Source organism: Ranitomeya variabilis, chromosome 7 (assembly GCF_051348905.1).
Source record: "Ranitomeya variabilis isolate aRanVar5 chromosome 7, aRanVar5.hap1, whole genome shotgun sequence".
In the NCBI taxonomy this organism is placed as follows: Eukaryota; Metazoa; Chordata; class Amphibia; order Anura; family Dendrobatidae; genus Ranitomeya; species Ranitomeya variabilis.
The window spans coordinates 107,409,285-107,432,430 of NC_135238.1; the positions used below are offsets into that span (position 1 = coordinate 107,409,285).

The following is a 23,146-nucleotide window of genomic DNA, read 5'->3' on the forward strand; positions in this document are numbered from 1 at the left end:
GGTACCAGGGATTTGGTGGCAAGATCCTTCTGGTGGCCTTCCCTGTCACGAGATGTGCGAGGCTTTGTGCAGTCTTGTGACGTTTGTGCTCGGGCCAAGCCTTGTTGTTCTCGGGCTAGTGGATTATTGTTGCCCTTGCCTATTCCTAAGAGGCCTTGGACGCACATCTCGATGGATTTTATTTCAGATCTGCCTGTTTCTCAGAAGATGTCTGTCATCTGGGTGGTGTGTGACCGTTTCTCTAAGATGGTCCATTTGGTTCCTCTGCCCAAGTTGCCTTCTTCTTCCGAGTTGGTTCCTCTGTTTTTTCAAAATGTTGTTCGTTTGCATGGTATTCCTGAGAATATCGTTTCTGACAGAGGGACTCAATTCGTGTCTAGATTTTGGCGGGCATTCTGTGCTAGGATGGGCATAGATTTATCTTTTTCGTCCGCTTTCCATCCTCAGACGAATGGCCAGACCGAGCGGATTAATCAGACCCTGGAGACATATCTGAGGTGTTTTGTGTCTGCTGACCAGGATGATTGGGTTGCTTTTTTGCCATTGGCGGAGTTCGCTCTCAATAATCGGGCCAGCTCTGCCACTTTGGTGTCCCCGTTTTTCTGTAATTCGGGGTTTCATCCTCGATTTTCCTCTGGTCAGGTGGAATCTTCGGATTGTCCTGGAGTGGATGCTGTGGTGGAGAGATTGCATCAGATCTGGGGGCAGGTGGTGGACAATTTGAGGTTGTCCCAGGAGAAGACTCAGCTTTTTGCCAACCGCCACCGTCGTGTTGGTCCTCGGCTTTGTGTTGGGGATTTGGTGTGGTTGTCTTCTCGTTTTGTCCCTATGAGGGTCTCTTCTCCTAAGTTTAAGCCTCGGTTCATCGGCCCGTATAAGATATTGGAGATTCTTAACCCTGTTTCCTTCCGTTTGGACCTCCCTGCATCCTTTTCTATTCATAACGTTTTTCATCGGTCATTATTGCGCAGGTATGAGGTACCGGTTGTGCCTTCCGTTGAGCCTCCTGCTCCGGTGTTGGTTGAGGGTGAGTTGGAGTACGTTGTGGAGAAAATCTTAGACTCTCGTGTTTCCAGACGGAGACTCCAGTATCTGGTCAAGTGGAAGGGATACGGCCAGGAGGATAATTCTTGGGTGAATGCATCTGATGTTCATGCCTCTGATCTGGTTCGTGCCTTTCATAGGGCCCATCCTGATCGCCCTGGTGGTTCTGGTGAGGGTTCGGTGCCCCCTCCTTGAGGGGGGGGTACTGTTGTGAATTTGGATTCTGGGCTCCCCCGGTGGCTACTGGTGGAATTGAACTGGTGTCTTCATCTTCTCTGTTCACCTGTTCCCATCAAGATGTGGGAGTCGCTATATAACCTTGCTGCTCTGTTAGTTGCTTGCCGGTCAACAATGTTATCAGAAGCCTCTCTGTGCTTGTTCCTGCTCCTAGACAACTACTAGATAAGTTGGACTCTTGTCCATGTTTGTTTTTGCATTTTTGTTCCAGTTCACAGCTGTAGTTTCGTTACTGTGTCTGGAAAGCTCTTGTGAACAGGAATTACCACTCTGGTGTTATGAGTTAATGCCAGAGTTTTAAAGTAATTTCTGGATGGTGTTTTGATAGGGTTTTCAGCTGACCATGAAAGTGTTCTTTCTGTCTTCTGCTATGTAGTAAGTGGACCTCAAATTTGCTAAACCTATTTTCATACTACGTTTTGTTATTTCATCTTAATTCACCGCCAATACATGTGGGGGGCCTCTGTCTCCTTTCGGGGTATTTCTCTAGAGGTGAGCTAGGACTAATATTTTCCTCTGCTAGCATTATTTAGTCCTCCGGCTGGTGCTGGGCATCTAGAATCAACGTAGGCATGCTACCCGGCCACTGCTAGTTGTGTGTTAGGTTTAGTTCATGGTCAGCTCAGTTCCCATCTTCCAAGAGCTAGTTCCTTTATATGCTGATGCTATGTTCTCTTGCCATTGAGAACATGACACAGGTGTACACAGTAACTGCTGAGCAGATAGCAGCTTGTGGTCACGCAGTCAAAGAGACAAACATGCAATCTCCTCACCGGAGGAGCCGGTATTCTATTGGCTTATTTCAGCCGGGGCCCTGAAACCATATACACAATCTCCTCACCGGAGGTGCCGGTATTCTAGTGGCTTATTTCAGCCGGGTCCCTGAATACACACAAGAGTGACCACATTGGCGCAAAACTCATTACATGAATTGATACTAGCGCATGGCCGTGCGGTCATGCGCACCTTTTATAGCTGCAGCAAGTACAGGACCTTCCCAGAAGGACCAATGGGAGGCTGCCACAGAGGTTTGAGCACCTTCAGGACCTTCCTAAAGGACCAATGGGTTTTGCTGCAGTATCTAAGCATGTGACCATTGATCTCCAATGAGATATGTTACCCTGGGCAAGCTCAGAAGGGGAAAAGTGGGACTTAGTCCCAAAAACGTCTGCTCGCCGCTGCCCAGTACTGGCCACAATGGCAGAAGCTGGAAAGGCAGCAGTAACCCTCTGCACAGAGTCAGACTGAACAAGATGCTGGGACCGACGCCTCCACTGAGCAGGCTCCACTGCGGCAGGAGAAGAATGGGAGACCACAGCGGAGATGGCTCAAGGGCGTTCGACAGACAGCGGTAATTCCGCTTTTGTCCACTATGCGCTCAGTGGCGTCGGCTAGATTTTGTCTAGCTGGTCCGGGGTTAATTTAGCTGGTGCTCGGATTGGAAGCTGGGTCACGCCCACTGCCTTTAAATTGTTCTCCTGAACATTGGGCGTCGCCGATTATAGCTTCTGTCTGGTGCTTGGTTATCTCGGTCTGGAGTGGTGGTCTAGGGAAAGGAGTATTGTATCTGGTGGTGTATATTTCCCTTTGCCATATTTTCCTTCTTCCTATATTTGTATTTGTTTTGCCCCGTGCATTTATTGTGTATTCCTGAGTGACTGTGGCGTGGTGTATATTTTCTGTTATCCTTGTCTGTGCTAACTGTGGGTATTGGTTAGTGGTCTCTTCACTGGGTGGTGGGTGGAGGTTTCAGCCTAGGGTTGAAACAGGAGACGGGGTGAGGGTGGAGGCCCAGACATGCACACCATTAGTGTAAAATCTGGGAGAGGGTCAGTCAGGGTTTCCCAGAGTTGAGGGAAATCGCAGGGGCCTGGGTTATTAGCTCTTGTCTACCTAGGCTTCCCGTGACATTATAATCGGCCAACATTATTTGAATTCCATGGATTCCATGACTTCCGTAACCCGCCAGTTGAGGGTGCTGTTCCTACAGGTCACTGAGTTGAGGGGGGCAGTGCAGCAACAGGGACTAGCAGTATCTAATGTGCAAGCTGGAGCGGCAGGTAGAGTTGCTGAGCCTAAGTTTCCTTTGCCTGAAAGGTTTGCTGGGGAACGCAGTAAATTTGTTACCTTACGGGAAGCTTACAAACGCGCCCGATCTCAGGTAATGAGGCTCAGCGTGTGGGTCTGGTGTTGTCATTACTAAACGGGGATCCTCAAGCATGGGCATTTTCTTTACCTTCTGATTCTGCTGCATTTAACTCAGTGGATAGTTTTTTTTCTGCTCTTGGAGACATTTACGATGATCCTGACAGAATGGCTCTAGCAGAATCTAAGATACGCACTATTCGACAGTGGGAGTGTGTTGCAGAGGATTACTGTTCTGAATTTCGCCGCTGGGCAGTCGACACTCAGTGGAATGATCCCACGCTGCGGAGTCAGTTTATTCATGGGGTTTCTGGAAGGGTTAAAGAAGCCCTCCTGATGTAAGAGGCTCCTGCTTCTCTGGATTCCGCTATGAGTCTTGTTGTCCACATTGATCACCGTTTACGTCAGGGGGAGCCTGAGACGCCACCTATGGGAGAAGGTGTAGGTTCACGTGAGGTTGCTGCAGGTGAGCCCACGGAGCCTGTGCAAATCTCAGGGGTGTCACATGTTAAGCATCGAGCCCCTGTGCTCAAGAAGCAGGGAGCCTGTTTTTTCTGTGGTAAAACTGGTCATTTTGTTAACATTTATCCTCTGCTGTCTAAGGAAAAACACAACAGTGGCAAATTTCTAAGCTCAGAGGGTGTGGAGGAGACCAATCTGAGCTTATGCATATCCTCCATGGTGGTTTCTCAATGCATGCTCCCTGCCAAAGTTGTTATCGCTGGCAGAGAGCTGCCAATCACTGTTTTTGTGGATAGTGGTTCTGCCACAAATCTCATTGATGAGGATTTTGTGCGCACAGCAGGTTTTAGGATTGAAAAACTGCCTCATCCTATCCGCTTGGTCACCATCAATGCAGCTCCTCTCTCACAGGGGGAGATTACTGAGTTTGTGGCTGAGGTGAAACTCCACATTGGGGTTCTACATTTCAAGCAGGTTACATGTAAGGTGCTCAGGAATCTTCCTGCACAGGTGGTTTTGGGTTTCCCATGGTTGTCTATGCACAACCCGGTTATCGATTGGAAAACTCAGGACATAATTCAGTGGAGCGAATTCTGCCAGGAGAATTGCCTGGCCACATGTGTGTCTGCTGTGACTTCAAGCGTTCCTGAGTAACTTCTGGATTTTGTGGATGTGTTCTCTGAGAAGGGTTGTTCAGAGTTGCCACCACATCGCTCCTATGACTGTACTATCAGGTTTAAACCAGGGGCCAAATTGCCTAAAGCAAGGATGTTTAACATCTCCGGTCCGGAGAAACAAGCATTAAAGGATTACATTGCTGACAGTTTGAGCAAAGGGCACATCAGGCCTTTGTCCTCGCCTGTGGCAGTGGGGTTTTTCTTCGTTAAGAAGAAAGATGGGGGACTACGCCCGGATACGTCTGGATTTCAGGGAGTTGAACCAGATTACGGTTCGTGATCCATACCCTATGCCACTGATACCAGATTTGTTCAACCAGGTGGCAGGTGCTAAGTGGTTTACCAAGCTTGACATCAGGGGGGCGTATAAACTCATAAGAGTCCGTCAAGGTGATGAGTGGAAGACGGCTTTTAATACCCCTGAGGGTCATTTTGAAAATTTGGTGATGCCATTTGGGTTGGCAAACCCACCAGCAGTGTTCCAACATTTCATAAATGATGTGTTCTCGCATGTTTTGGGGAAATTCGTTATTGTATACCTGGATGACATTCTCATATATTCTTGCGACCGTGATACTCATTTAGATCATGTCAGGCAGGTGTTACAGCTTCTCCGTGAGAATAAGCTCTATGCAAAACTTGAGAAATGTGTATTTTCGGTTCAGGAGTTGCCTTTCTTGGGTTATATTGTGTCAGCTTCTGGGTTTAAAATGGACGCCGCTAAGGTGCAAGCGGTGTTGCGTTGGGAACGGCCTGATAACCTAAAAGCACTTCAGCGGTTCCTTGGGTTTTCTAACTACTATAGCAAGTTTATCAAGGATTTTTCTATCATTGCTAAACCGCTAACAGACGTGACTAAAAAGGGTACCAATTTCTCTGTTTGGCCTGAGGCCGCTGTACGCGCATTTGAATTTCTTAAGAACAGTTTTGTTTCGGCCCCCATTCTTGTGCAGCCGGATGTATCGAAACCTTTTGTTGTGAAAGTTGATGTGTCTGAGGTTGGGGTGGGGGCGGTGTTGTCACAAGGCTCATCCTTGAGCGATTTGCGTCCTTACGCCTATTTCTCCAAGAAACTGTCGTCTGCCAAACGTAACTACGATATCGGCAACAGGGAGTTGTTGGCAATCAAGTTGGCCTTTGAGGAATGGCGACACTTCTTGGGGGGGGTCGGTTCATCAGGTTACTGTAATTACCGACCATAAGAATTTGCTTTATTTGGAGTCTGCCAAGCGTCTATCTCCCAGGCAGGCTCGCTGGGCATTGTTTTTCACGCGGTTCAACTTTGTTGTCACTTACAGACCTGGGTCTAAAAACACTAAGGCGGATGCTCTGTCCAGGTGTTTTCTGGGGGATGAACCTCGGGAAGATCCGGTACCCATCCTTCAAAAGGGTGTTGTGGTTTCGGCTCTCTCAACCGAGGTTGAGGCTGAGATTGCCGAGGCTCAGGAGGAGGTACCATCTGAGCTTCCCATCAACAAATCGTTTGTACCGCTTCATCTCCGCTTAAAGGTTTTGGCGGAGCATCATGATGCTGTCCTCGCTGGCCACCCAGGGGTCAGGGGTACTTTGGAGTTGGTGTCACGTCGGTTTTGGTGGCCCAAAATCCGACATGACGTGGTCTCATACGTGTCAGCTTGCACCACGTGCGCTAGGGCTAAGATGCCCCGGCCCCATCCTGTTGGCACACTACTTCCTCTCGAGGTACCTAGTAAGCCTTGGACGGAGATCTCCATGGATTTTATCAGTGACTTGCCTTCCTCAGCTGGGAACACGGTCATTTTGGTGATTGTTGATCGGTTCTCAAAAATGTCGCACTTTGTGTCTTTGCCTTTGTTGCCTAACGCTAAGACTTTGGCTTAGGTATTTGTGCAGGAGGTGGTCAGACTTCATGGGGTTCCGTCTGACATCGTTTCCGATAGAGGTACTCAGTTTGTGGCAAAATTTTGGAAAGCGTTTTGCACACGGCTGGGGATCAAGTTGTCTCATTCTTCGGCGTTTCATCCTCAGTCGAATGGTCAGACCGAACGTATGAACCAAAATTTGGAGCAGTACTTACGCTGCTTTGTTTCAGATAACCAGGAGGAGTGGTCGACGTTCCTTCCTTTGGCTGAGTTTGGCATCAATAATCACCGCCAGGAGTCTTCTGGGGAGTCTCCTTTTTTTGTGTTTATGGGCTCCATCCTCAATTCTGTACTTTGAGTCAGGGGGGCTCTTCCGGCGTCCCTGAGGAAGACCAGTTAGGAGCACAACTGTCATCAGTCTGGAGGAGAGTTAAGCAGCGCTTGTTGAGCGTGGGTGCTAGGTACAAACGTGTGGCTGACAGTAGGCGTGTGCCAGGTCCGGACCTGAGTGTGGATGACTGGGTGTGGTTATCCACAACAAAACATAAGACTCAATATACCAACCCTTAAATTGGGTCCTAGGTTTATTGGTCCATTTAAGGTCACCGCTGTCATTAACCCAGTAGCTTACTGATTGGAGCTTCCTACGGTGTATAAGATACACGTGTTCCACAGATTGTTGCTAAAAAAAGATGGTGGGTCCTGTGAACGCGACACCGATGCCTCCTCCAGTCTTGGTGGATTGTAACTTGGAATTTGAATTCTCCAAGGTGGTTGACTCTCGTGTAGTGTGCCGCACCTTACAGTACTTGGTACACTGGCGTGGTTATGGGCCGGAGGAGAGGTCTTGGGTACCAGCCTCGGACATTCATGCGGATCGGCTGGTCAGTATGTTTCATCGCCACCATCTGGACAAGCCGGGACCTATAAGTCGTGAGGGCCCTGGGGTCCCTTGTAGAAGGCGGGGTACTGTCATGTCGGACGCTGTTCATACTAGGGCGTTCGACAGCCAGCGGTAATTCCACTTTTGTCCACTATGCGCTCAGTGGCGTCGGCTAGATTTTGTCTAGCTGGTCCAGGGTTAATTTAGCTGGTGCTCGGATTGGAAGCTGGGTCACACCCACTGCCTTTAAATTGTTCTCCTGAACATTGGGCGTCGCCGATTATAGCTTCTGTCTGGTGCTTGGTTATCTCGGTCTGGAGTGGTGGTCTAGGAAAAGGAGTATCGTATCTAGTGGTGTATATTTCCCTTTGTCATATTTTCCTCCTTCCTATATTTGTATTTGTTTTGCCCCGTGCATTTATTGTGTATTCCTGAGTGACTGCGGCGTGTTGCATATTTTCCGTTATCCTTGTCTGTGCTAACTGTGGGTATTGGTTAGTGGTCTCTTCACTGGGTGGTGGGTTGTAACAGGAGACTGGGTGAGGGTGGAGGCCCAGACATGCACACCATTAGTGTAAACTCTGGGAGAGGGTAAGTCAGGGTTTCCCAGAGTTGAGGGAAATCGCAGGGGCGTGGGTTATTAGCTCTTGTCTACCTAGGCTTCCCGTGGCATTCCCTGTGTGTTTGTTATTTTCCCCCTTATCTGTAGAGGAGGAGCTTCACTACTTGCCATGAACATAAACTGCAGCACATATTCATCTCAGCTAAAATTCTAGACCTTAGATCAGGAATAGAACAGACATTTATAGGACATTTCATAACTTTTCCAAATTCTTATGAAAAAAGTATTCCCCACGAACTGCATTGAACTACTGTACCCAATTTATTATATATTTAAGCAGTCAGAATCTGTCCATTTTATACTGACTCCAAGTCCACCAATATGGGCTCCAACTCCACAACTTTGACTCCGACTCCACAGCCCTGATCCAAACACATCGATAAATAGATTGACATTCACAGGTGCCACCTTGGTATGTAAAATAATTGTTTTTCAAAATGAAATCCAAGGTTTCCCTTTTGAAGTTCTTTTGAAGTGGTGGAATAGTGGGGTATAAATCAAGAAAAAATGTAACACATGAAAGGCCTAACTAATCAATATTAGTATACAATGAGGTCACATCCTAAGTTAATGGGATTGTGCTGCCATGAAACATATGGGTTATGCTGTAGAAATCATGTAAATAAATGCTGTTGTAAATTAAACCTATTAAAAATTATGCCCTCAAAACCTATCTACCTCTGAGGCTCAGTATGGCACCCCCTAGTGATAGCATTACTGGTATCTAGCTCAGTCCTATCTAGCCCTCTCTAGAGGCCAAACATGCACAGTTCCCTTTCCCTTTCAAATGGCCATGCAGGTTAGATAGTGTGACATGTCGTTACTTGACAATTTTTAAAGGCAATTTATTAAATAAAGTTTAGTTATTTTAGCACCAGGTCTTTGTATAATTTTCTCTTGATTGAGACTTGGTAGACATATATGATTTTCTGATTTAATTACTATATTTGCCAGGGACCTGGAAAATTTCACCCCCCATCCTTCCCATCGCTGTAAAAAAAACCCCTTTTGTTAAAAATGTTTAAAAAGTGAGCAGAAAATCAACTGCAATTAATAAAAATTTCCTAATTGTTTTGGTGCAATTCCTATACCTAGCTAAATGATAAGAAATAATTTACTATAAGGTATAGTAAATACACCAATGCAATTAGGGATTCTTATTCATTGCAGTTAGTCCTCTACTGAAACACTTTTTGAAAAAAAAACTTTTCAAAGTATTTCAGGTAATATTATAATTGACGTCCTTGCACTGAGCTTCCTATTCCTGCCTTTACTCTTATTACCTTTTGTGTGTCTGACACAAAACAGCTTGGGGGAAGTTGCAGGCTTGTTGAAGGTCAGACATTGACGGTACTTGTGGTAAAGTTTCTTTCATTGTGCAAATTGTCTCTTCAGAGAGGAAGAGGACTAGAACTCTAGTAACTCCTATTGGAAGTAGCAATGCTAGAAGTCAATGTTGATCCTAAGTCATGTGGCAAGGCTCGTTAAAGGGTGGACATTGAATTTTAGGATTGCTACTTTCTATTGGTTGTACTAGAGTTCCCAGAGGAACATTGTGGCTTAAAAGTCTAATCATCTCGGCATGCTTAACATCTCAATGTCTGCAAGGAGAAATATTACCCCTTTTATTATGCAAGACAGTTACGGTAATTTTCGTATTTGACCCAAAACAGTTAATGTCTAACATTAGAGGAGTCTCTAAAAATGATTAAAAGTCATGTAGAATTGCAATAATTATAAAATTATTTTATTTAGTATACCAATTTACTAATCTGTCTTTATATGTTTTCCTATAGCAATTAAAGGAGCAAAAGAATGCAGGATGTCGAACTAATGAGGTAATGAATCAATTTTTCTTTCTCAAGTTAAATTCTATACTTTGCTTTTAAACATTCTGTTATTATTTAAATCTAAATGTAATGCAATTAATGTTTCACTTGGTCTATAAAAAAAACAAAAAAAACAGTACTGTTACCAGCAAGAACCTTAACTACCATACATCCAACAGTCTTGTTATCATACAGTTGAGAAAAATGAAAGTCTGTGAATTTCTCAATGTGGTCATGGTTTAGTACAGAGGTGGGCAATTAAGTTTTCTGAGGGTCCACATAAGAGACCAAGACTGTTGCAGAGGTCCGAACTAATAGGCTGAAATAGATTCTGTTCAGTATTAATATTAACATGTGAATTATTATTAATAATAATAATCTTTATTTTTATGTAGCACCAACATATTCTGCAGCGCTATACAGTTTGCACACATTATCATCGCTGTTCCCTTATGGAGCTCACAATCTAAATTCCTTATCAGTATGTCTTTGAAATATGGGAGAAAACCCACCCAAACATGTTGAGAACATACAAACTCCTTGCAGATGTTGTCCTTGGTGGGATTTGAACCCAGGACTCCAGTGCTGCAAGGCTGCAGTGCTAACCACTGAGCCACTGTGCCACCCTTTTTACATTAATATTATTGTATTACTTAATATTGAGCAGAATTAAGTATGCTGACACCCCCTATAAACTGTATGAGCCCACAAACGGCCCCCCTATATCCAGTACTAATCCACACACTGTCCTATATATACAGAAATAGCCCCCATTGTAACAATAAATTCAATATATGCTCAGCAAGTAGTTTTTCCATAAAAAAAATGTTTATGCAACCAACTAGTTAAATGCCGAATCAGGGCCAATAAATAATTTTGTACAACCTAATGGCAAGCATAGATGCCCATAAAAGTTGTGCATACTACAGAACCAGTAATAACCCCACTAAAAGACACTGTGATGATGTGAGTCATGACAGTACCCCCCTTTCAATGGGGGCTACCCGACCTCCAAGCCTCCCATGAAACTGTGAATGAAAGGAATGCACCAGATAATTGGCATGAACCAAGCGGGCAGGAACCCAAGATCGGTCTTCAGGACCATTCCCCTTCCAGTGCCCAAGATACAGTGCATGGCGGACCAACCTGGAATCCATGATGCGCTCCACCTCGTACTCATCCACCAATACAGGCGGCGAAAGACCCGATGTTGCTTCTTCCGCAGCCCCCAATGGTTTCAGCAGGGCCCTATGGAATACATTCGGGATCTTAAAAGACGCTGGAAGACACAAACGAAACGCCAGTGGGTTAACCACCTCCGTGATCTCATAGGGACCAATAAACGTAGGTCCCAATTTTGCAGAAGGAACCATAAGCTTAATGTTCCTGGTGCACAGCCACACTTTATCCCCAACCCGAAGGGTGGGTCCCACAGTCTGTCTTCTGTCAGCAAAAAGCTTAAACTTCCTCTGAGACTCCCCAATATTCTTTTGGACCTCACGAGATAATTTCTCCAACTGCTGTACCGCAATATGAGCCCCCAGGCAACCGGAATCCAGGTGAGAAAGCTCCCCAAAGTGTGGATTAAACTCATAATTAAAAAAGAAAGGGGAGGTACTGTCACGCTCATGCCCTGACTGGTGGGTGTGAGCCAGGGGGTTTGTGGACCCACTGTGCCACAAACCAGACTACCCTGCAATGGGTGTGACTAGGACAGCTGCCTTGGTTTTCACTGGAGCCTCTGATGGTGATGTCAGGCTTGTGCGGCAGGCAGCTGCCAGATGCCACTCCAGGGTGGTGTCTGGCTGTGGCTGCTGATCCTACTTGGAAGACAGGAACGCTAGGACAGTTGCGGGCGACAGGCAGGACTGGCAGATGAGCACTGCTGAAACTTGGACGAGTAGGCAAGCAGGCACAGCTAAGACACATGGCAAGCAGGCATGGCTGAGACACAGGGCAAGCAGGCACGGCTGAGACACAGGGCAAGCAGGTACAGCAGAGTCACAGGGCTGGCAGGAACGGCAGAGACTCAGGGCTGGCAGGAACGGCAGAGACACAGGGCTGGCAGGAATGGCAGAGACACAGGGCTGGCAGAAACAGCAGAGACAAAGGGCTGGCAGGAACGGCAGAGACACAGGGCTGGCAGGAACGGCAGGGACACAGGGCAGGCAGGCACGGCAGAAACACAGGGCAGGCAGGCATGGTAGAGACACAGGGCAAAAGTGGTGTATGAATAAGGTAGTATCCTGTACACCCAGTGGGTGCAGGTACTGGTTCTGATAGGAAGGAATGGTGTATGGAGAAACAGGTAGAGACCTGTTCACACAGGAGGAGAACTGCAAGGCTGCGGAGAAGAGCTGTAGAGCAGCAAGAATTTCTGCAGAAGAAGAAACAAAGCAGAGCTGAACCGCAAGGTATACGGAGAAGAGCTGCAGCAAGAGGTTCTGCAGCAGAAGGGCCTAAGTAGAGCTGAAAGAGAACAGAGCCGCAGGAGTGCGGAGCAGAAGTAAAGATGCAAGAGAGCGGAGCCCAGGCAAAGTCACAAGGGTGCAGAGCAGGCAGAGCCGCAAGAGTGCAAAGCATACAGAGAGTGCACAAAGAAAGACACAGCAGGGAAAGAAGCCACATACAAGGAGACAGAGATAGGACTAAGTTCAGACTAGGTAATGGAACGAGACAAGGCACAAGAACAAAGAGACAGGGACCAGGATATTCTGCCTCCTGGAGGGCAGACAGACCAAAACAAAGCAAAGCAAGGACACAGACACTGAGACCAGGATATACAGCCTCCTGGAGGGCAGACCAACAAGAACAAGGCAAAGCTAAGAGTAGAGCCTCCAGAGAAGGAGGAACACAGATAAGGCCTGGCAGCTCAGAAGCTAGACACTAACTGAGTTTAGACATTGCAAAGGCCCATTCCACATTGTGGAGCTGCCCTAAATACTGGATGCCTCTTGGTAATTGGTCAGGAACACATTAGACAGGTGCATCCTGATTACATAAGAACCAGAGAGTTCTGGTGCCGCCCCCCTAAGCACACAGCCAGGAAGCAAGCAGAGAGCAGAGGCACAGAACATGAAGCTGGCAACAGACAGAACACAACATGACATGGATCAGTGAGTAAGGGTGTGTGAAGGATGGGAGGCCATGTAGTGATTCCAGCAGAGTTGTTACAGGTACCTGTAGAGTGGTTAACACTGTTATTGAATGCAAACTCTGCTAGAGGCAAGGCATCGGACCAGTCCTCTTGACTGGAGGTGGCAAGGCAGCACAAAATTTGTTCTAACAACTAATTGGTCCGTTCGGTCTGATCACTGGTCTCCAGATGGTAGGCCGACAAAAAGGACAACTCAATACCCAACCTTTTACAAAACACCCTCCAAAACCTGGACACAAACTGCACACCATGGTCAAACACCACATTCAAGGGCACACCATGCAAAGGAACCACATGTTGAACGAACAACCTAGATATGGTCTCAGCAGAGAGTAGTGCCACTAAGGGTACAAAGTGTGCTTGCTTCATAAACCTGTCCACCACCACCACCCAGATGACAGTATTACCCTTGGAGGGAGGAAGATTGGTGATAAAGTCCATGGACAGGTGTGTTCATGGTCCATCAGGAACTGGCAAAGGCACCAATTCCCCGGCCAGCTGGTTATGAGAGCTCTTAGCGAGGGCACAAAATTCACAGGCAGACACAAACTTCCTCACATCAGACATAAGCGAGGCCCACCGACTTGGATGGGGGAGCCTGAGACTGGGCTTCCTGAATCTCCCATTCCAAACCTGCAGACACATCAGCCACTATCACTCTGGGTTGAAGAATGGAGGATGGAAGCTCGGGGGGAGAAACTGAGTCCAAACTTCGTGACAAGGCATCAGCCTTCACATTCTTGGATCCCTGATGAAAAGAGATCAAGAACTGGAACTGGCAAAAGAAAAGTGACCATCTGGTTTGTCTGGGGGTCAAACTTTTAGCAGACTCAATATACGCCAGGTTCTTGTGGTACATAACTACAGTAATGGGATGAACCGCCCCCTCCAAAAAATGCCTCCATTCTTCAAACTCCAACTTAGCAGCAAGAAGTTCCCGATTACCCACATAATAATTTATTTCCGCCAGGGAGAACTTCTTGGAGAAGAAGCCACATGGTCTCAAATTGGTCAAGGTGGTGGGCCCCTGGGACAACACCACCCCCACCTCCGAGGCATCAACCTCTACTATAAAGGGTTCAGATGGATCTAGCTGTTTCAGAGCCGGGGCAGTCATGGAACATTTTTTCAGAGTAAGAAATGTCATTACCACTGAGGCAGACCAGCTCTTGACATCAGCCCCCTTCTGTGTCAAGTCAGTGAGGGGCTTGCCCACCTGAGAGAACCCTTTAATGAACCTCCGGTAGTAATTGGTGAACCCCAAGAAGCGCTGAGGGCCCTTCAGGTCCCGGGGTTGAACCCAATCTACAATGGCCTGTACCTTTTTGGGATCCATACGAAATTCCTCACTAGAGTCAATGAACCCCAAGAAAGGCAGTTCCTGGACGAAAAAAGAGCATTTCTCTAGTTTAGCGAAAAGCTGGTTCTCCCTGAGTCTCTGAAGAACCGCCCAAAGGTGGCTAATATGTGTCAATATGCTTATCAAGTAAATAAACTACAATGTCGTCCAAGTATATTACCACAAACCGCCCAATAAAATTAGAAAACACATGATTGATGAAGTTTTGGAAAACCACAGGGGCATTGGTCAGACCAAACGGCATACCTAAATTTACAAATAGCCCTTCTGAGGTGAGAAACGTGGATGTCCACTTTTCCCCCTCCCACACCCAGATGAGGTTATATGCCCCCCGCAAGTCTGGTTTTGAAAACCATTTGGCCCTGGATAATTGGTTACACAAATTGGGAATGAGTGGAAGGAGATATGTGTTTCTTACAGTAATCATATTCCGTTCCCAAAAGTCAAGGCTTGGGCAGAGACCACAGTCTTTTTTTTTTTTTTTTTACAAAAAACCCCCCTGCAGCAACAGGAGACAAGGAAGGGTGGATATTCCCATTGCGGAAACTCTCAAAAATGTACTCCTTCATGGCAACTCGCTCGGGACCAGAAAGGTTAACCAATCGGGCCTTAGGCAATTTAGCCCCAGGAATCAGATCAATGGCACAATCAAAAGGGTAGTGCTGTGGTAACCCTTCAGCCTGACTTTTGGAGAACACGTCCTCGAAGTCCTTCAGGTACCCTGGAATACCTTCCAGAGTGACGGACGACAAAGACACAGAATTCAGACATTTGTTTACACAGTTGGATCCCCATTTAACAATCTCCCGGGCCTCCCAGTCAATTACTGGATTATGACATTTCAGCCAAGGAAACCCCCAAACCAAACCAGCAGGGAGGTTGTCCAGAATGAAACAGGCTATATGCTCCAGATGAACAGACCCCACCTTAAGGATGAATTCTTTGGTAACAGAGCTGATCCCATCCTTGGTGAATGAGGTTAAGTCAATAGCCACCACTCTCATGGGTTTGTCCAACCTGACTGTCCCTATCTCACATTGAGCCACCAACCGTGAGTCAATCAAGTTCACTGAAGACCCGACATCCACAAAAGCAGACCTAGTCATTTCCCGAGACCTTGGAACCCAGGAGACAGGAGGGACAGTCCTTTTTCCAATGACCCGGCTCTCCACAATAGAAACAGAGCTATTCCTCTCTGCTGCATCTCCTCTTCTTTTCCTTCATGGAGTCAGCCCCCACCTCCATGGGCTTAGCCGACGACGAAGGCTTCGGTTTCACTGGCAACAGAGGAGCATCTCGTTGCACAACATCTCTCTCAGCCTGTGGTCCATACGGATGACCTGGGTCATGGCCTCCCCCAGAGAGTTGGGAGGTAGCTGCAGGGCCAAGGCATCATTTAACTGCTCAAAGAGACCCCGTCGGAACAGCCCCCTTAGTACTGATTTGTTCCAGGAAACCTCGGGTGCCCATCGCCTGTACTCGGAAGAGTACCACTCAACTGAGCGCTTTCTCTGGGTAAGACTCATAATCGAGTCCTCTGCCAATCTCACCCGGTCAGATTCATCGTAATTAAGACCCAAGGACTCGAAGAACCGATCAACAGACATTCTTTCAGGGGAGGTAGGAGATAGGGAGAAAGTATTGCGACTGCTCACCTAACAGGGAAATAATCATCCCCACCCTTTAACTCTCATCGCCTGAGGATGCAGGGAAAAAAGTACTTTACAGCTCTCTTTGATTACCCAGAATTTTTTCTTATCCCCAGAAAAGGTATCCAGAAGTTTAATAGAGGGTTCAGGAGAGGATAAGGAAACATCAGACACAGTATCTTCTCCATTGCCAGATGAGGAGGCACCTCGAACAGCATTAACTGTATCTGCCAACTCCCTCTGTACCTGTTGGTGAGAAGCCACCAACACTCTTTGCTCTACAGATAGGTTCTGCATCATCTTGGTCAGATTAGATACCTGATCTAACAGAGCACGCAGTGTGTCCATAACCAGCACACACACACAAAAAACCCCAGAAAAATTGTATGGGTCGGTGATAATGTGATGACACCAGTAGTGTCACTGGCACTACCTGGGGGGGGGGGGGGGGGGGCACTATCATGTGGCACAGAATTAGCGTAGTGAGTGCAGGAAAACGGCACGCTGTGCGCAAGGACCAGGGACTATGCAGTGAGCACAGGAACCTGGCACTGAGCAGTCACATGACCAGGGGGTGGAGTCACAACCTGTGAGTGCAGGGAAGGCAGATGACTGCATGGAGTGCAAAGCACAGACAGTAAACATAGTCAAGGAAAGCCGAGGGTCAAAAGCCCGACGAGAGCGTAGTACCAAGGGATAAGAAAAACAGTAAACGGAGACAAGCCAGGGAGACCGATTACCGGAAAGGACAAGGCAGTACAAAGCAGGATACAAAAGCAAAAGTCAGGAGACAAACCAGGTAATTCACTGCAAAGCACACAACAAGCACAGAGGCACAACGTTTACGGACGATTAACCTGGGTCAGCACAAACCGAGGGTATGGAAGTATCACCACCACCAAATCCAGGAACTGGCAACATTAAATAGCCGCCCCAGAACCAAAGAGAGGCGAACTAATATTAACCATGACCTGACCAGGATGAAGGCGGAACCATCCTGTCCAGAGTGATGACAGATACAATGTGTAAACTATTTGTTTCTTGACAAACCGCACCTCTCACTACATCAGGAATGGCGATATCACCATGTCCATCTGAATTTGAAGTAAGTCATTATCAGAAGACCAACTGATGGTGGCTTTCAAAGAATTAGCTATCTCACATGTTGTAGTACCACAGCAAATCATAGAACTATTTTTCAAAGAACTTTCATCAGGTGGAAAATATTTTTTTCTAGGTCAGCAAACAGGGCCATTGGAACACAAAATACGATACAATACACTTTATTGATCCCGGGGGAAATTACGGTATTACAGCAGCAATACAAACAGCAGTACATAAAATATTAGGACACAAATCTTACACAAGTATACCAACATTACATAACACATAAATGTGGGTAGTTCAGGTATATAAGTCACTGTTAATTGACATTAGTACACTAGCAATCAGTCATTGTTGTCTACCACCCTTAGGAAATTATTATACATCCCCATAGCCGTAGGTACAAATGATTTCCTGAATTTTTCCTTCTTACACCTTAGTAGGATTAGGTGGCTGCTGAATGTGCTCTTCTGCTTCAAGAACAGCTCGTATATTGGGTGTGTATTATTGATCATATAGCCCTACACTTCTTCTGAATTCTATCCTCCAATACCTCCTCAAAAGAGTCCAGATGGAGGCCAACAGCCTTGATAAGTTTGTTGAGCTTATTAGCATCAGATACTCACACACTACTACCCCAGCATATGATAGCAAAAAAAAAAAAAAAAATGGCACTTGCCACAACGGACTGGTAGAACATTTCCAGCATTTTACTGCACACATTGAACTACCTGAGCTTCCGAAGAAAGTACAGTCTGCTCATTCCCTTGTACAGCTTTTCTGTATGACACCTTCAATCGAGTTTACTGTCAAGGTGAACCCCCAAATATTTGTAGCTCTCAATAATCTCAACCTCCTGGCCAGCAATATTGATCGGTAATCCTTCTTTTTCTTTCTATAACTTACCACCAACTCCTTGGTTTTCTTTACATTTAGTTCTAGGCAGTTAGTCCGGCACCAATCTACAAAGTCAGAATCCACCCTTCTATATTCCTCCTCCCCCTGGGTCCCCACAATGCCCCCTACAATTAGAGTCATCTGAGAATTTTTGGAGGTGACAAAAATCTGATTTATACTGAAAGTCAGCTGTATATAATGTGAAGAGGAAGGGCGACAGCACTGTACCCTGAGGGGCTCCAACACTGCCAGATACCACCTTCCCCATCCTTACAAACTGTGGCCTGTCTATCAGGTAGTTGTTTATCCAGTTCACCATCCCCTCATCTACCGCCATATCAGTCAACTTATTACATAGTAAGGGCGGCTGTAAGGTATTGAAAGCACTTGAGAAGTCAAAGAACATGGCGCGAACTACAGATCCATCATTGTCCAAGAATGAATGTACTGTATGTAGCAGAGACACTACAGCATCATCCACCTCCAGTCTCTGCTGGTACGCAAACTGCAGGGGGTCAGTAAAAGCCCTCACCCTTGGACACAAGTAGTTGAGTATTATTCTATCCAAGGATTTCATAGCATGTGATGTTAAGGCCACTGGATGATAGTCTTGTAGGGAAGTTGGAAAAGTGGTCTTAGGAACCGGCACCAGGCAGGTGGTCTTCCACAGTTCTGGTACACCCTGTGATTGAAGGCTCCAGTTAAACAGGTCCTGGGAGACAGTACACAGTTGGTTTGCACATGCTCTGAGGACACGTGGACTGAGGCCATCAAGCCCAGCTGTTTGGCCAATAACAAGTCTACTAAACTGTTTTCTCACGTCGCTTTGGGAGACGGTGAAAGCAGGCAGTTTATCCCCCAATGTCAATGCTGCCGATCCTTCCACAGCTCCATCCCCCATTCCTGATGACGCTGTGCTTGTGTTTGTGAATCTGTTGAAAAACACGTTCATTTCATTAGCCAAGGGCAGATCCACTTCCTCACACTCCGGCTTTGCCTTAAAACCAGTTAGCTGTTTCATGCCAAACCACACCTCTATGGAATTGTTGTGTGACAATATATTTTCTAATTTAATTCGGAACACCTTAATTTTCCCCTTTAAATCCCTTTGTATCAGTTTCAGTTTCTTTGTATTCTTCATTTTAAATGCCATTTTTTTCTTGTTTAGTAAGTGTTTCACTTCTTTTGTAATCCAAGGCTTGTTATTTCCGTAACATCGAATCTTCTTAGATGGTACAACAGTGTCAGTACAGAAATTTATATAATCCGTTACTCGCCCGACAATATCACTGTCACGCTCACGCCCTGACTGGTGGGCGTGAGCTCGGGGGGGGGGGGGGTTGTGGCCCCACTGTACCACAAACCAGACTACCCTGGAAGGGGCGTGACTATGACAGGTGCCTTGGTCTTCACTGGAGCCTCTGATGGTCAGGTCAGGCTTGTGCGGCAGGCAGCTGTCAGGTGCTACTCCAGGGTGGTGTTTGGCTGTGGCTGCTGATCCCACTTGGAGAACAGGAACACTAGGACAGGTGCAGGCATCAGGCAGGACTAGCAGATGAGCACAGATGAACTCAGACGAGTAGGCTGGCAGGAATGGCAGAGACACAGGGCTGGCAGGAATGGCAGAAACACGGCATGGCAGGAACGACAGAGACACAGGGCAGGCAGGAACGGCAGAGACACAGGGCAGGTTGGTGTGGTGTATGAAGGAACAGGTTGGGACCTGTTCACAAAGCAGGTGCAGGTACGGATATGAAGTATGAAGGAACAGGTTGGGACCTGTTCACACAGGAGGTGCAGGTAAGGAAACAAGCAGGAAGGAATGAAGTATGAAGGAACAGGTTGGGACCTGTTCATACAGGAGATGCAGGTACAGAAACAAGCCGGAAAGAAAGGAGTATGAAGGAACAGGTTTGGACCTGTTCACACAGGAAGAGAACCGCAGGGCTGCAGATAGGAGTGGTAGAGCAGCAAGAGATAGAGCAGCAACAGAAGCTAAGCAAAGCGGAACCACAAGGAATGGAGAGAGGAGCTGCAGCAAGAGATTTCTGCAGCAGTAGAAGCCAAGCAGAGCGGAACCGCAAGGAATGTGGAAAGGAGCTGCAGCAAGCGATTTCTGCAGAAGCTAAGCAGAGCGGAACCGCAAGGAATGCGGAAAGGAGCTGCAGCAAGAGATTTCTAACCATAGATTTTTTGTGGACAGCCAGATAGTCACCATCATAATTATATATCCAGTCAGGGATTAATTATCATTATATATGGGACAAAAAAATGAGACCATACTAGACAAACTGCAAAACTATAAAGATAAAACTACTCAACGAACAAAGAACGCAGTCGTAAGTCCAAATCAATATAAAATACAAAACTTTATTAAATACCGTATATACTCGAGTATAAGCCGACCCAAGTATAAGCCGACCCCCCTAATTTTGCCACAAAAAACTGGGAAAACTTATTGACTCGAGTATAAGCCTAGGGTGGAAAATACAGCAGCTACCGGTGAATTTCAAAAATAAAAATAGATGCTCCATACCATTCATTATTGCCCCAAAGGAGGTTCCATATAAAGCTGTGCCATATATAATCATCCATACCATTGATTATTGCCCCATAGATGCTCCATATATAGTTGTGCCATATATAATGCTCTGCACCGTTCATTATGGCCCCATAGATGCTCCTTATAAAGCAGTGCCATATATGCTCTGCACTGTTCATTATGTCCCCATAGATGCTCCTTATTAAGCTGTGCCATATATGCTCTGCACTGTTCATTGTTGCCCCATAGATGTGCCATATAAATCTGTGCCATATATAGTGCTCTGCACCGTTGCCCCATACATGTGCCATATAAATATGTGCCATATATAATGCTCTGCACCGTTGCCCCATAGATACTCCACATAAATCTGTGCCATATGTAACGCTGCTGCTGCAATAAAAAAAAAAAAAAAAAACACATACTCACCTCTCTTGCTTGCAGCTCCTCAGCGTCCCGTCCCGGCGTCTCTCCGCACTGACTGATCAGGCAGAGGGCGGCACGCACACTATATGCATCATCGCACCCTCTGACCTGAACAGTCAGAGCCAGAGGACGGGAAGACTGAGCGGCGCCCGGCGGGTGGAACGTGGACAGGTGAATATAAAATACTCACCTAGTCCCGGCGATCCTGACGCTCCCCCTGCCTGTCACACTGTCTCCGGGTGCCGCAGCCTCTTCCTCTGTCAGCGGTCACCGGCACCGCTGATTAGAGAAATGAATAGGCGGCTTCGCCCCTATGGGAGTGGAGTCCATAATCATTTCTCTAATGAGCGGTCCCACGTGACCGCTGAACAGGGGAAGAGCTGCGGCACCCGAAGACAGTGTGACGGGCAGGGGGAGCGTCAGGATCGCCAGGACTAGGTGAGTATGCCTCAGCGCCCTCTCCCCCTCACCCGCCGACCCCACCGCCGACCGTGACTCGAGTATAAGCCGAGAGGGGCACTTTCAGCCCAAAAATTTGGGCTGAAAATCTCGGCTTATACTCGAGTATATACGGTATATCAGGTGAAACAGTGATACAATAGAGTCAATCCCCGTGCCACCAACAGCACGTACAAAACAGGGCAGAGGTGGGTGCAAATTGTACAGGTACCCCTTGAGAAAGGCACCCGCCGAAACGCGCGTCGGGGTGGACGGGGGTGGTGTACCTGTACAATTTGTATCCCAGCATCTGACCGGTATGTATATATTTGATTTATGGGTTTATTCTGTTTATTTGCACTGGCTATGAATGCGTTCTAATATAGGCATATGAATTAACCCTTATCTTTACATTGCATGTGGTCAATAATTACATTTATTGTACTATAGGCACCCACCTCTGCCCTGTTTTGTGCGTGCTGTTGGTGGCATGGGGATTGACTCTATTGTATCACTGTTTCACCTGATATATTTAATAAAGTTTTGTATTTTATATTGATTTGGACTTATGACTGTGTTCTTTGCTCGTTGAGTAGTTTTATCAGCAAGAGATTTCTGCAGAAGCAAAGCAGAGCGGAACCACAAGGAATGCGGAGAGGAGCTGCATCAAGAGATTCCTGAAGCAACAGGAGTGGAGCAGAACTGAACAGAGCAGGAGTGTGGAGCAGAGGTAAAGCTGCAAGAGAGCGGAGCACAGGCAAAGTCACAAGGGTACAGAGCAGGCAGAGCCGCAAGAGTGCGGAGCATAAACAAACAGAGAGGACATAAAGAACGACACAGCAGGGAAAGAAGCCACAGACAAGGAGACCGAGATAGGACAAAGTTCAGACAAGGTAATGGAACGAGACAAGGCACAAGAACAAAGAGACAGGGACCAGGATAATCTGCCACCTGGAGGGCGGACAGACCATAACAAGGCAAAGCAAGGACACAGACACTGAGACCAGGACATACAACCTCCTGGAGGGCAGACCAACAAGTACAAGGCAAAGCTAAGAGTAGAGCCTCCAGAGAAGGAGAAACACAGAGCAAGGCCTGGCAGCTCAGAAGCAAAACACTAACTTAGTAAACACAGGAGCTTCCCTAAATACTGGAGGCCTCTTAGTAGTTGGTCAAGAACAGATTAGACAGGTGCACCCTGATTCTATAAGAACCAGAGAGTTCTGGCGCCGCCCCCCTATGCACACAGCCAGGAAGCAGGCAGAGAGCAGGCAGAAAGCAAGAGACACAGCATGGAGCTGGCAGTAGACAGAGACCACAGCATGACCTGGAGCAGTGGATAAGATGGTGTGTGAGGGATGGGAGGCCATGTAGTGATGCCAGCAGAGTTGTTACAATCATTTACATCATTATGCTCTCCCCTGTCTCATATCACCTCCCAGTCTGTGAGGTCAAAGCAGTCTTTTAGAGTCGCCTCCGCCGCTGGAGTCCACTTCCTGATTAGTTTTATTGTTGCTGGTTGTTTACTTACAACAGGTTGGTATGATGGAGACAATGATATGAGTTGTGATCTGATTTCCCCGGGGGGGGCAGTGCAAACGATAAATAGGCGTCTTTAACATTCGCATAGAGGAGATCCAATATATTTGTTAGGACTGGCGGAACGCACCAAATAATAATGTAAGAGAATATGAGATGTGTTTGCAGTCCGGGGTCCACCGTGCAGAGATGACACCTGCAGCTGAGTAATGGTAGATGGACGCTTGCTCACATGTGGGTTAGACCTCACCCAGTGTGAAATGAAAGCGAATTCTGTTGCTTCACAGAGTCGCC

At 46.8% G+C, this 23,146-nt stretch overlaps 1 protein-coding gene across 3 annotated transcripts in view; it reads left to right on the top strand.

The window, feature by feature from the left end:
- STAT1 (signal transducer and activator of transcription 1) overlaps positions 1–23,146 on the top strand; it is a 2,295,457-nt gene that overhangs the window by 809,809 nt on the left and 1,462,502 nt on the right. For all 3 annotated transcript variants that reach the window (XM_077275645.1, XM_077275646.1, XM_077275644.1), the window contains exon 14: positions 9,708–9,749. In XM_077275645.1, the coding sequence (XP_077131760.1) occupies positions 9,708–9,749 (42 nt within the window). The remainder of the gene's footprint in view (positions 1–9,707; positions 9,750–23,146) is intronic.